At 35.7% G+C, this 13,584-nt stretch overlaps 1 protein-coding gene across 6 annotated transcripts in view; it reads right to left on the bottom strand.

Moving 5' to 3' along the window:
• The window catches only part of TANK (TRAF family member associated NFKB activator), an 86,294-nt gene that overhangs the window by 40,057 nt on the left and 32,653 nt on the right, over nucleotides 1-13,584 (bottom strand). For all 6 annotated transcript variants that reach the window (XM_044381530.3, XM_044381529.3, XM_057318160.1 and 3 more), the window contains exon 2: nucleotides 12,757-12,904. In XM_044381530.3, the coding sequence (XP_044237465.1) occupies nucleotides 12,757-12,904 (148 nt within the window). The remainder of the gene's footprint in view (nucleotides 1-12,756; nucleotides 12,905-13,584) is intronic.

The following is a 13,584-nucleotide window of genomic DNA, read 5'->3' as shown; positions in this document are numbered from 1 at the left end:
GGAAAATTTGGTATTGAACTAAAAGAGAAAAACTACTTAGGGGCCAGGGAAAGTAAATATACTTGATGACCAATAATAGGATGCTAGTAATAAAATGAGGAATCATCCTTTGAAATTTAAGTGAGGTAATTTAGGATAAATAGAAGGTGGTATAATTCTCCATAGCAGTTAGTAAAACTCATTACTCTTCTGAAATGATACAGATGAGGAAAAATTAGTGGAGGTCTGGGGATTCAATTTAACATTCTTCCAAGTAGCAATGAGATATATATGGGTATAGAGCTCAGAGGGCAGATCTGGAGTAGGGAGATAAATTTAGGAGTCATTGTTATAGGTATCTGAAATTACAGGAGAAGATGAGATAGCTCTATAAGAATATAAAATAAGAAGTGAAGAAAGTCTTGAAAAACTAAAATGTACCAGCAGGGTTGTAGAGAATAAACCTACAAAGGAGATTAAGGGACTCAAGGAGAAATGAGAAAAAGCAAACATGCTATCTGGAATGTTAAAAAAACGATTTAAGGAAGAGGTAGTACAAGAGATATGGTCAGCCATTAAGTGGAATGAGGTAGCCCTATTATATATGAATCTGCAAGACTATTGATGATTTTAGGCAAAGAAGTTATAGCCATGATATTTACGGTCAGGTAGATTTTTTTCAAATCACAGTTCTACTTGCGTTAGTACTTATAAGATACATGGTTGTGGGCAAGTTATTTCAACTCTCTTGCACTTCCTTTTCCTTAACTGAAAAATGAAAATAATACTTCCTCACAAGACTTGTATGGTGATTAAATCAGATGACTGTATAAAGCACTTTGGTAAACATAAGCTTTGATAAATCTTAGTGATGATGATGGTGAAGATAAAGACAATTTTAAAAAATGTATTTATTTGAGAGAGAGAGAGAGAGAGAGAAAGTACGCGCATACACGTGTGCATTCCTGCACAGTGGGGAGGGGCAGAGGGAGAGGGAGAGTCTTAATTAAGCAGACTCCCTACTGAGCGTGAAGCCCGATGTGGGGCTTGATCTCATGATCCTGAGATCATGACCTGAGCTGGAACTAAGAGTTGGACACTTAACTGACTGTGCCACCCAGATGCCCCAAAAGATAAAGACGTTCTTAAAAATTTTTAATCTTTTTCAGATTAGCACCATTCTATTTTTCAAAAAATATGATTCACAAATTACTAACAATGCTTACCCCTCGGGAGTAAGGGAGAAGACAATCACTTTATATTTGGTGTATCTTGAATTACTTGCATTTTTTCAATACGCATGTGCTGCTTTTGTAATTTCAGCCAGTAATATTTTAAAAATCACTTACCTGCCCTTATTTGACTTTGTTTCCCTCATTAATTTGTAACACTTGGATGCCTTTGCTTGACAGAATGCTCTTAAATGGATGTAGCACATTGACTTCTTAAATGGGAGTCTTAAATTGAGTCTTAAATTGCACTTTTCCACAGAAACACTAAGAGAAGAACTGGCCTGGAGTACGGACAACTAAGTGGTAAAAGGCTGGTAAGTTTGTACAAATAGATGAACAGCAATAAGACATAGCTAGTAAGAGAATCCAGGTTACACCAATTCTTTTCTTTTTCTGCAACAGATTTTTTTAAAGTTGTGGTAAAATATATACATAAAATTTGCCACTTTAACCAATCTTAAGTGTCCAGCTCTGTGGCATTAAGTATACTCACAAAGTTGTGTAATCATCACCACAAGCTATCTCCAGAACTTTTTCACCTCCTCAACTGAAACTCTATACCTTTTAAACACTAACTCTACATTACCTTCCCTCAGCCTCTAGGAACCACCCTACCACTTTCTGTCTCTATGATCTGACTACTCTAGTACCTCATATAAGAATCATACATCTATACGTCCTTTTGTGACTGGCTTATTTCACTTAGCATAATATCCTCAAGGTTCATCCATGTTGTACTATGTGTCAGAATTTCCTTCTCCTAAAGGCTGAATAAATTCCATTTTATGTATATACTGCATTTGGTTTATCCATTTATCCACCCATGGACATTTGCGTTGCTTCCATCTTCTGACTATTACAAATAAGCTTGCTATGAACATGGATATACAAATATTTCTTCAAGTCCCTGCTTTCACTTCTTTGGGGTATATACCCAGAAGTGGAATGGCTGAGTCATATAGTAATCCTACATTTATTTTTTTGAGGGAATACTATACATTTCCCACAGTGGCTTTACCATTTTACAGTTCCATCAGCAATGTACAAGAATCTAACTTCTCCATATCTTTGCCAATACAATGGGGATGAACTTGCATCTCATTGTGGTTTTGATCTGCATTTCCCCAATGGCTAATAATGCTGAGGATCACTTCATGTGCTTACAGGTCATTTGTATAACTTCTTTGGAGAATGTCTATTTGCACCCTTAGCCTAGTTTTTATTCAGGTTTTGTTGTTGTTGTGGAGCTGTAGGAGTTTCTTTATATATTCTAGATATCTATCCCTTATCAGATACATAATTTGCAAATATTTTCTCACATTCCTTGGCTGCCTTAATTTTGATGAAGTCCAAGTTATTTAATTATTCTTTTGTTGCCTAATCTTTTGGTGTCATATCTAAGAAATCACTGCTAAATCCAATGTCAAGAAACTTTCTCCCTATGATTTCTTCTAAGAGTTTTATAGTATTAGCTCTTACATTTAGGTTCTGGCTTGAGTTAATTTTTGTACATGGTGAAAGGTAAATCCAACCCATGAACACAGAATTTTCTACCATTTGTTGATGGCTTTTTTATTTTTTTCAGCAGTGTTTTGTAATTTTCAGTGTATACGTCTGTCACCTACTTGGGTAAGTTTATTCCTAAGTATATTATTTATTTTGATGATATTGCAAATGGAATTTTCTTAATTTTTTTCAGATTAATGTTAATGTATAGAAATGCTACTAATTTTTGTGTGTTGATTTTGTGTCCTACAACTCTGCTGAATTTATTAGTTCTAACAGGGTTTTTTGATGGAATCTTTAAAAGGTTTTCTACATATAAGATTATCTGCAAACAGGGATCATTTTACTTCTTACTTTCTAATTTGGATACTGTTTTTCTTGCCTAATTGCTCTCAGTAGGATTTCCAGTACTATCTTGAACAAAAGTGGTAAAAGTGGGCATCCTTGTCTCATTCCCATCTTACAAGAAAAGCCTTCAGTCTTTCACTATGGAATATTATGTTAGTCGTGGGGTTTTCATAAATGGCCTTTATTATGTTGAAATATTTGCTTCTATTCCGGGTTTGCTGAGTGTTTTTAAAAGGTTTTAAAAGGGTTTGAATTTTGTCAACTGCTTCTTCTGTATCAATTGAAATTATCGTGTGGTGTTCCCCCTCTTCATTCTGTTAAGGTGGTGTATCCCACTGACTGATTCTGTATGCTGCACCATTTTTGCTTTGCAGGAATAAATCTCACTCGGTCAAGGTCTATAATCCTTTTAATATGCTGTTGAATTTGGTTTCCTAGTATTTTGTTGTGGATTTTTGCATCAATATTCATAAAAAATATTAGTCTGCAATTTTCTTGCAATGTTTGTGTATGGCTTTTGTATGAGGGTAAAGATGGCCTCATAGAATGCATTAAGAAATGTTCCATCCTGTTCAATTTTTGGAAAAGTATGAGTAAGGACTGGTGGTAATTCCTCTTTGAATGTTTGGCAGAATTCACCACGAAGAATTAAGCATTCTTCGTTGGGAACTTTTTAATGACTGTTAATCTCTACTTCCTTCTTTCTGCTAGCTTTAGGTTTAGTTTGTACTTCCTCATCTAGTTTTCTAAGGTGTAAAGTTAGGTTATTGATTTGAGATCTTTCTTCTTTTTAATATAAGTATTTACAGTTAAAAACCTCCCTCTTGGCAGAGTTTTCACTGCATCCCACAAATTTTAGTATACAGTGTTTTCATTTTCATTTGTCTCAAGATATTTTCTAATTTCCCTTGTGATTTCTTCTTTGATCCACTAGCTGTTTAAGACTGTTATTTAATTTCTACATATTTTTAGTTTCCTAGTTTTCCTTCTGTTGTTGATTTCTAGTTTCAGTCTATTGTGATTAGAAAAGATACTTTGTATGATTCCAATCTTTTAACATTTATTAAGTCATTTTTAATGGCCTAACATATGGGCTATCCTGGATACTGTTCCACATGAACTTGAGAAAAATGTAAATTCCGCTGTTGTTGAGTGGGATATTCTATATACGTCTGTTAGTTCCAACTGGTCTACAATGTTTGTTCAAGACCTCATTTTCCTTACTGATCTTCTAATCTGATTGTTCTATCCCTTATTGAAAGGGTACTGAAGTCTTTTTTTTTTTTTTTTTAAATACAGGGCTCACACTTACAACCATGAGATCAAGACCTGAGCCGGCACCTAGAGTCAGATGCTCAACTGACTGAGCCACCCAGGTGCCCCAGGGTACTGAAGTCTTTGATGGTTGTTATAGAGCTATCATTTCTTCTTTGAATACTGTCAATGTTTGCATCATATATTTTGGAGTTCTGCTGTTTAGTGCATATATAGTTACTATGTCTTCTCGACAAATTGATAATTTTTTCATTATATAATGCCCCTGTTTATCTTCTACAAAAATCTTTGATATAAAGTCTGTTCTGTCTGTTTAGTTGATTTTTTGTAGGCACACATTTACACATTTTGATTCTCTTCCCCTTTCGTGTATATTCTGTAGATATTTTCTTTGAGGTTACAACTGAGACTACATACAACATCCTTAAGTTATGACAATATCCTAGATTGATACCAAACTAACTTCTATTGCATATAAAGCACTCCAACTTTATAGCTCCACCCCCCTACTTTGTTACTGATAGCACAAATTACATCTTTTTTTATTGTGTATCCATTAATATGGATTTAAAGTAAATTTATATTTACTGGGCGCCTGGGTGGCTCAGTTGGTTGAGTGACTGCCTTCAGATCAGGTCATGATCCCAGAGTCCCAGGACCGAGCCCCGCATCAAGCTCCCTGCTCAGCAGGGAGTCTCCTTCTCCCTCTGGCCCTCTCCTGTCTTATGCTCTTTCTCTCTCAAATAAATAAATAAAATTAATTTTTCTATACATCTGGCTTTTAAATCCTGTAGAAAATAAAAAGTGGAGTTTCAAATTGAAATTACAATACCAGTTTTTATATTTGTCTATATATTTACCTTTACAGAGAACTTTGTACTTTCACATGGCTTCAAGTTACTATCCAGCATCCTTTCATTTCAACTTGAAGGATACTCTTCAGCATTTCTTCTAGGTCAGGTCTAGTGGTAATGAACTCTTTCCACTTTCGTTTGTCTGGGAAAAATCTGAATTTCTTACTCATTTCAAGGACAGTTTTACCACATATACAGTATACTTGGTTAACAGGTTTCTTTCCTATAGCCTTTAAAAATATCATCCCGTTGCCTTCTAGCCTGCAAGGTTTCTGCTGAGAAATCCACTGACAATCTTATAGGGCCTCCCTTGTACATGATGAGTTCCTTTTCTCTTGCTGCTTTCCAGATTCTCTTTTTGTTTTTGTTGACAGTTGGATTATAATGTAGTTTGATGGAGAGCTCTTTGGATTTATCCTACATAGAATTTGTTGAGCTTCTTCGATTTGTATATCCACATTGTTTCCCAAATTTGGGAAGTTATCATTTATTATTTCTTCAAACAATCTACTTCCCCCCCCCACATTTCTTTAATTTCTCTCTCTTTACCTTCTCCTATAATGTGTATATTGCTCCACTTGATAGTGTCCCATAAATCTCTTAGGCTCTGCTGACTTTTCTTACTTCTTTTATCTTTTTGCTCCTCAGACTCCATTATTTCAAATGACCTATCTTTGAGTTCACGGATTTTTTCTTCTGCCTGTTCAAGTCTGCCCTCGAACCCCTCTAGTGAAATTTTCAATTCATTTATTTTACTTTTGAACTCCAGAATGTTTCACTTGTTAAAAATAATTGTCTCATTGTTAATATTCTTGTTTTATTTATATTATTGCTTTCCTCATTTCCTTTCTTTGAGTCTGTTTTCCTTTAGCTTTTTGAGCATACTTATGATAGTGTTTTAAAGTCTTTGTCTAGTAAGTCTGATGCATGTTTATCAGGGACTGTTTCTGGAAATTTATTATGTTCTTTGAAAGGGCTACATTTCCCTGTTTCTTTGTAGGCCTCATAATTTGTTGAAAACTGGGGTATGTGAATAAACTCTCCCGGTCTCTGCAGCCAGGTGTGAAAGATCTTTACCAATTAGCAGGCCCTTTAGCCTTAAGATTAGCTCAGGGTAAAGCCTTACGGTCTTCCAGGTATTTTCTGGTGTGTATCTTGCTTAGGCCAGTGTGTGTATGTTTCTGTTTGTTTCTGATTTTTCCTGGCTGGCTGAAGTACCTTAACTTCTCAAAAAGTCTTACCCCAGCTTCTTAGGACCTTAGATGTTTATTCTATTCCTCTTCCTTCAATCTCTTACACTTAGATGTCCACTGCAGTCTCTCTCCACATGCTAATGCTGCCCACCACTGCCTTCCACAGCTTCCAGCCTGACACCCAAACTATGCTACCATTCCCGACTCTGAGCTCCAAGTCAAGTTAGACAGAAAACAGTCCCTTGGATAGTCCACAGACAGGTCAGGATATTTCAAACAAGTTCTACCCTTCTCCTTTCTTCCTGAGGAGGGAACCAGGAATTTGGGCTATTTCCTCCCAACTGCACCACACCATTATGGTCAGGGAGTGGGTCAAGGGCAAGTAGAAATGCCATGAAATTTCCTACAGTTTTGAATATGGCTTTTTCTTGACTAGGTGTCTGCTTGATTGCTGAAAATCACTGATTTCCAGAGCTCCTATAAAATTATTTCAATCAATCTGAACAGGCGCCTGCCACTTCCTAGTCTGCCATCTTGCTGATGTCACTTGATAGACTAATTCTTTTAAGCATAAGCATAATGTTAAGAAGGCAGGTAGGCTCACAGACAGCAAAGCCCTTGGGGCCTTTTTGCCATCAGAATGCCAGGAAACTTCTCCAAGGTTGTCCTCTTGCTTCTCTTCTTCTCTTGCTCTGCTCTCTTTCCCATTGGTACTTCCTTCTCCTATCACTCCAAACATCTCTCTGAAGATGATTCCCAAATTGGTATTTCCAACTGGTACCTTAAAGATCAACACTTCAACTCTTGCTGATCATCTTGCCCTGACTAATCTTCTTACATGTGAACACAAAATATCCAAAGCAAGTAATAATTTCCTTTGCCAAAATCACCACTCAGAGCCTTTGCTCTAATTTTCATACTATGAATTTGAGCGCTCATATATATCATCTTATTACTAGAGATTCTAAATGAGGAATATCTAGATTGTTTTACTTCAAAGTTCAATTTCATTTCTGGGAGTAGAGTGGAACAAATTAGTGCACTTGGCACATCTGATTCTATAATTCGAAAAACAATAAATGTTCCATAAAATAAAATCCCAAGAAATGTCAAAAGTATACCGGTCTTTTCGCAATAACATTTTAGAAAAAAGTTAATTAAAAAAACCATAATGAATGAGATCAAAGTATAAAACTTTACGTCAGAACTCCTATTTCATTATACTATAGAGAATGTAATGGCCAATAAATCTGAATTTCAAAAAGACTGATATCTTGCTTTAAAATGGGAATTATTACATTGTCTTCTGAGGATACAGATGCCTCTGCAGTCCCCTCATATGAAGCTGTCTACATCAAACCACAGGGGTTGGGCAATGGATGGAATAGGAAGTGGGAGAACAAAAGATAAGCACTATCTTGCCTCATCATTGCTACTTCTGAACCATTAGTCCTTTAAATTTAAGCAAAAGGCCATCCACAAGGCAATCAATTATACCAGTCTTTCCTCAGAGCTGTTTATCTTACAACATACCATTCTCTCACACTACAGCATTTTGGCTCTTCCTTTTTTTTTTTTTTTAACATTTTATTTATCTATTTGAGAGAGACAGAAAGAGAGCACACAAGCAGGGAGGAGGGTCAGGGAGAGGGAGAAGCAAACTCTCCACTTAGAAGGAAGCCCAATGCAGTGCTCAATCCCAGGACCCAGAGGATCATGACCCCAGCCGAAGGCAGACACTTAACCATCCCAGCCGCCCAGGCACCCCTTGGTTCTTCCTTTCACACAGTCTCTCCAAATGCTCCTAATCTTATCAACACTTTAGGAGAAGTGCTCTGAGTTTCTTCAATTTCTCAATCCCACTCCAGCTACCCACTTTCATGACACATTATGAAGACAGAAGATCCTAAACATCAATTCAAAAACTCATTAGTAATAGTCTATTACTAATAGACCTCTCACATTCTTCTACTCCTTCTGTATCTGTTCTCTCATTTCATGGAGATCTCAGATATAAACCCTCTTTTTGTTCTTAGTCTATTAGACTCCTAGATTAACTTCTTCCTGATGTTAGTTTGTATCTCAAAGCACACAATTTCAATTGCTTTTGTACCACCCACTTTCTAGCCACCTAACCATTCTTCTATTCTTAACTCTGCTAATCCTGGATTTGGCCATCTGCTCATTCCACTTCTGTACCAAGAAAGCTGCTGAAAATGACCAACAATCATGGATTGATAGCACCAAATTCATGGTAAATGTTGTATGCAACATTTTTCTTCTCTCATTTCTTAACTGAAGCTGTTTCAATGCTTTACTACCATTCGCAGAATATCCTAAAATCATTTCACTCAGATGACTTCACTTTGTATTTCATAGAAAAAAAAATAGTGTCTTACATAATAACCTTTCTATTTTTTAATTGAATAAATTTGACACGTAACATTGTGCAAGCTTAAGGTGTACAGTGTACTACTTTGATACATTTACATGTTGTAATATGCCCTTGTGGCAATATTTATCACATTATATAATTATAGTACAATATTATTGTCTATATTCATTATACTGTGCATTAGATCTCTATGGCTTATTCACTACTCATTATAAGTTTATACCCTTAAACATCATCAGTCTTATCCCCACCTTCTAACCCCTGGTAACCACCACTTTACTGTTTTTAAGAGTTTGACTTCTTTAGATTCCACATATAAATGATAGATGATAACCCTGCTAAGTTCCTGCCACCACCATTTCTGATTTGCAAACTTATCTTCGTGTACACCTATTTTTTTTTCTCGTTCCTTCCAGTTCTCAGAGGAATAGGTGTTTCTCCTCCTCTTTCATAGTCCATTCTTTAACCTAGTTTTGAAACTCCAATAACAAACAGGTTGGCCTTATTTCCTTCCTCTCACATTCTTATCCTTCAAATACTTCTTTGCTCTATACACTCAAACCTGGAAATGCTATTTTATTCAAGGCTATAATAAAGGTTTCTAGATCCATATTTGCAACCATCCACTGGACAATTTCACCTGCATCTCCCACAGGTAATTAAAACCTAATTACGCATCTTATTTCCCCATCTATAAATCTGTATATTCTTCTCTACTGATCGTTTTAGTCATCAGCACCATCATCAATCTAGTTTTCTACTCCAGATACCTGAGTATCATCCTAGAATCTATGTTATCACATTCAGAAGTGGCCTGCAGGTGCCACCTGCTTTCCATTCTATTTCCTAAATAAATCTTAAATCTCTTCCCTAATTCATCCCTAATGCTTAATTTAAGTTCTCATGTTGACCTGCTTGAAATGAGTGCCATTTATTTATTTTTTTTACATTGAAGTATAATATACGTACAGTTGACCCTTGAACAGCATGGGTTGCTTATATGTGGATTTTTTTTCCAATATATACAGCACATTACTATATATAAATATATTTTTTCTGAATAACTTTTTTCTTAATAACTTTTCTTAATAACATTGCCTTTTCTCTAGCTTACTTTGTTCTAAGAATACAGTATATAATACATATAACATACAAAATATGTGTTAATCAATTGTTTATGTTATTGTTAAGGCTTCCTGTCAACAGCAGACTATTAGTAGTTATGTTTTTAGAGAATCAAAAGTTACATGCAGATCTCTCTCTCTCTCTCTCTATATATATATGAAAGTTCATAAAGTGCAACTTGATGATTGCCACTTATTTTTATATTCCTGGCTCTTAGACCACTGTTTATCATCACCATGCTTGTTGAGGTGAATTCCGCATTGCCCTCTATCCTATATCCCAATGTCAGGAAGACTTTTTTATTTTTTTATTTTTTAAAGATTTTATTTTATTTATTTGACAAAGACAGCCAGTGAGAGAGAACACAAGCAGGGGGAGTGGGAGAGGAAGAAGCAGGCTCCTAGCAGAGGAGCCTGATGTGGGGCTCGATCCCAGAATGCTGGCATCACACCCTGAGCCGAAGGCAGACGCTTAACGACTGGGCCACCCAGGCGCCCCAGGAAGACTTTTTAAAAGCATATATAAATTCTGATTGAACAAGAATACGGTATAAACTATTTAGTCATATTCCTCATGATAGGGTCCTAATCTAGCTTCACCAGCTTCTTTTTCTGAACTGCTCTATTGTTCCTGTTGGAGCCAAGAATCACCTTATTGTACATGGAATGTACCATATATTCCCTCACTTTTGTGTTTTTATTATGTATACTGTTCCCCCTGCTTGCAGGACTCTTTTTCCTTAATTTACCCAACTCCTAATGTTAGCTCAAGCGTTGGGCTTGATCCTCCCAGACTGATTTAGGTGTCTCTTCTTTGTGCTTATTAACTATCCCCCACAGATCTCCACTACAGCACTTAGTACACTGTGGTAATAACTATTAACCTTCCTTTTTATCTTCTTATTGGAAAGTTCCTTAAGGGCATAAACTATGTTTGTTTCAGCATTCTCAGAACTTCATCAAAGACCTAGTATACAGCAGGCACACATTGATTTTTCTTAAATAAGTCAGGATATTTTGAGTTTAGTACATAAGAATATATAGTATACATGTTTTCTTTTATTCTTGAGTACTTGACAAATACTAAAAAAAAAAAAAAAAAAAAAATTCCCTTTACCCTCCTTTGGATAATTGCTGATGTGAGCAAAGGCTTTTTCCATGGCAGTTAAAAGGTTAAATCACGAGTTTCTGGTTGCTTACCACTGGCTAGTGAAGGCAAAGGAGCAGTTAGAGAAATTTCTGTTTCTGCCTCAACCTAAGAATACCTCAATACTTCCCTAATTCTGTTTCTTAACTTTCCTAGAACAAGTAGAAGATTGTTGAAGTTTCTTAATGAACCTAATGGGAAAATAAGAAGAATAAAAGTTGGGATTCTTTTTTTGTTGTCGTTTTTTAAAAAGTGATTATGCCTTATACCTGAACTGGAAAGGCAAAGAAACCCAAATTCTAAAGTTCAATAATTTTGGAAAACTCTCTCATTGTTATGCCCGTTTCTCCTATGTACCCCTAAAGAAGACCTAGTCCATAAGTCTACTCATATAACTGGAAATAATCTTTTGTAAATGAACAGGAGAATCACAAATAATAATGATTTCTGAGAAATATGGGGAAGTACGTATGACATCTAGTTTTATAGATGTGTCAAGCAGAAAGGATGAAGAGAACTGTGTGGTTCCTATATTTATGGAAGAAACAGAATTGCATGGCTAGCATATTTTTTAGATTTCAGAATTTTAAGACTAATAAAATTGTTTTTTAAATGAGGTAACCAATTTAAGATCTCCCACTTTCTACTGCCTGTTGAAACTACTGCAAGGTTGGCCTTTGGCTGGCATCTAGGAACTTGACTTGTGATAAAGGTATAAAGTGATAAAGTTGACTGTTGTGCCAGCTTAATTAGACTGTACCATGAAATTTGTGGTGAAGACCTACTTTCCTTCTAAGAGTCTGAAATTTTGGCTGACATAGAATATCTATGTGACTAGCTCTTAATAACCCCCCCCCCCCCCAACTCTTGAGTCTCAAATGGAGTCCCTACGTAAAAGGATTGCATATGTGTGACAAAGTTTTTGAAGCTGGAGGCAGGGTACACTCTCTGTGACCCCTCACAGGAGGGAAAGAGCATAGAAGGCCTGCATGTGGATCCCTCTAGAGTCTGTCTGATGTTTTATATTAATGATCTGGCTGTGTATCTTTATCATGTCACTATAATATATCTTAGCTGTGAATGTTACCGTATGTTAAGTCCTGTGAGTTCCTCTAGAGAACAGAGAATGTGTTTTTTGGTATTGGGGACCCCCAAAACACTACTAAATAGTGATATTAAACAAGCAAACAAAAACTCTATCATTATCATCTCACAAAAGCATGTGTTAATAAAATTCTGCCCTATAATCTGATAGTATGGAAACATAGTATGAGAATAAAGGACAGAAATTTGAACTGGATAAATTTAGCATTACAAGAAGTTCATTACATTCTTATTTTTCTCATTTTGCTGCAGATTAGTGAACATCTAATCATGGCCCCATAACAGACATGTGTCTCGGAACTACTAAACTAACCTAGGAACTATAACTTTCTTCTAATTTACTCTCTTTTGAAACTGAAAATTAAAAATTATTTATGGAGGATAATGCTCTTTATGAACTCTTCCCTCAGGTCACAATGTTGTTTTGCTTTTTAAAACAACAAATAAGAATCTTAAATTCCATCCATTAATATATATCTCTGTTTTAGTAGTTATAGTTCAAGAAAGTTTCTAACAATACAGTATTTTTCACTTGCAAAAGATTCTCAAATTTCCATTTACCAGGATAAATAAGAACTTTCAAAACCAAAACCATATACCTTTTGCTGTAGCTCTTTCACTGCAGAATCTCTATCCATACATGCCTGTCGAAAGGCTTCATAAGCTTTATTGAGTTGCTCGCCAAGATTTTTATCCATTCCTCTCTGTTCTGTAGCATCACTATAAAGGATGGAGTAAATGACAAGTCTGGAAAATAATCAGAACAATTTAGATAGCTACTAAATTATACAAATCTCATTTCTAAAATGCATCTTATAGACAGTTCCATACAGTTTATCATTAACATTATAGCACCAAGCACTTTATATAAAAGTTTATAAAGGGATACAAGTCTCATCGAAAACCCTTATTACAAATCTTTTTTTTTTTTTTAAAGATTTTATTTATTTATTTGACAGAGATAGAGACAGCCAGCGAGAGAGGGAACACAAGTAGGGGGAGTGGGAGAGGAAGAAGCAGGCTCCCAGCAGAAGAGCCTGATGTAGAGCTTGATCCCACACCACCAGGATCACGCCCTGAGCCGAAGGCAGACGCTTAACGACAGATGCCCCATAAAACCCTGATTACAAATCTTAAGAAACATTAGCTTCTTCAATTTTTAATATTCTCTACTAGTATTCAAGGAGCAAGTAGGGTTTCAGTTCATAAAGATGCTACTCTGAAAATAGTAATCTAAAAACACAACCTTAAAGTGGAGAAATATAAAAGGCCATTTGTTATTAATACTTTATTATAGAAATGCACAACAGGATTAGCAACGTGGGAAGGAATTTCTTTTTACTAAACGGACAGTTATTCCCACTTACAAGGTGAATTCTTGCTACACTGAAATTAGAGCAAAATTAAATAGATAATAAATGTTTGTG

The sequence above is a fragment of the Ursus arctos genome, unplaced genomic scaffold, assembly GCF_023065955.2.
Source record: "Ursus arctos isolate Adak ecotype North America unplaced genomic scaffold, UrsArc2.0 scaffold_1, whole genome shotgun sequence".
Lineage (NCBI taxonomy): Eukaryota > Metazoa > Chordata > Mammalia > Carnivora > Ursidae > Ursus > Ursus arctos.
The sequence above is the reverse complement of the archived record's forward strand: the minus strand, read 5'-3'. Positions and strand labels throughout refer to the sequence as shown.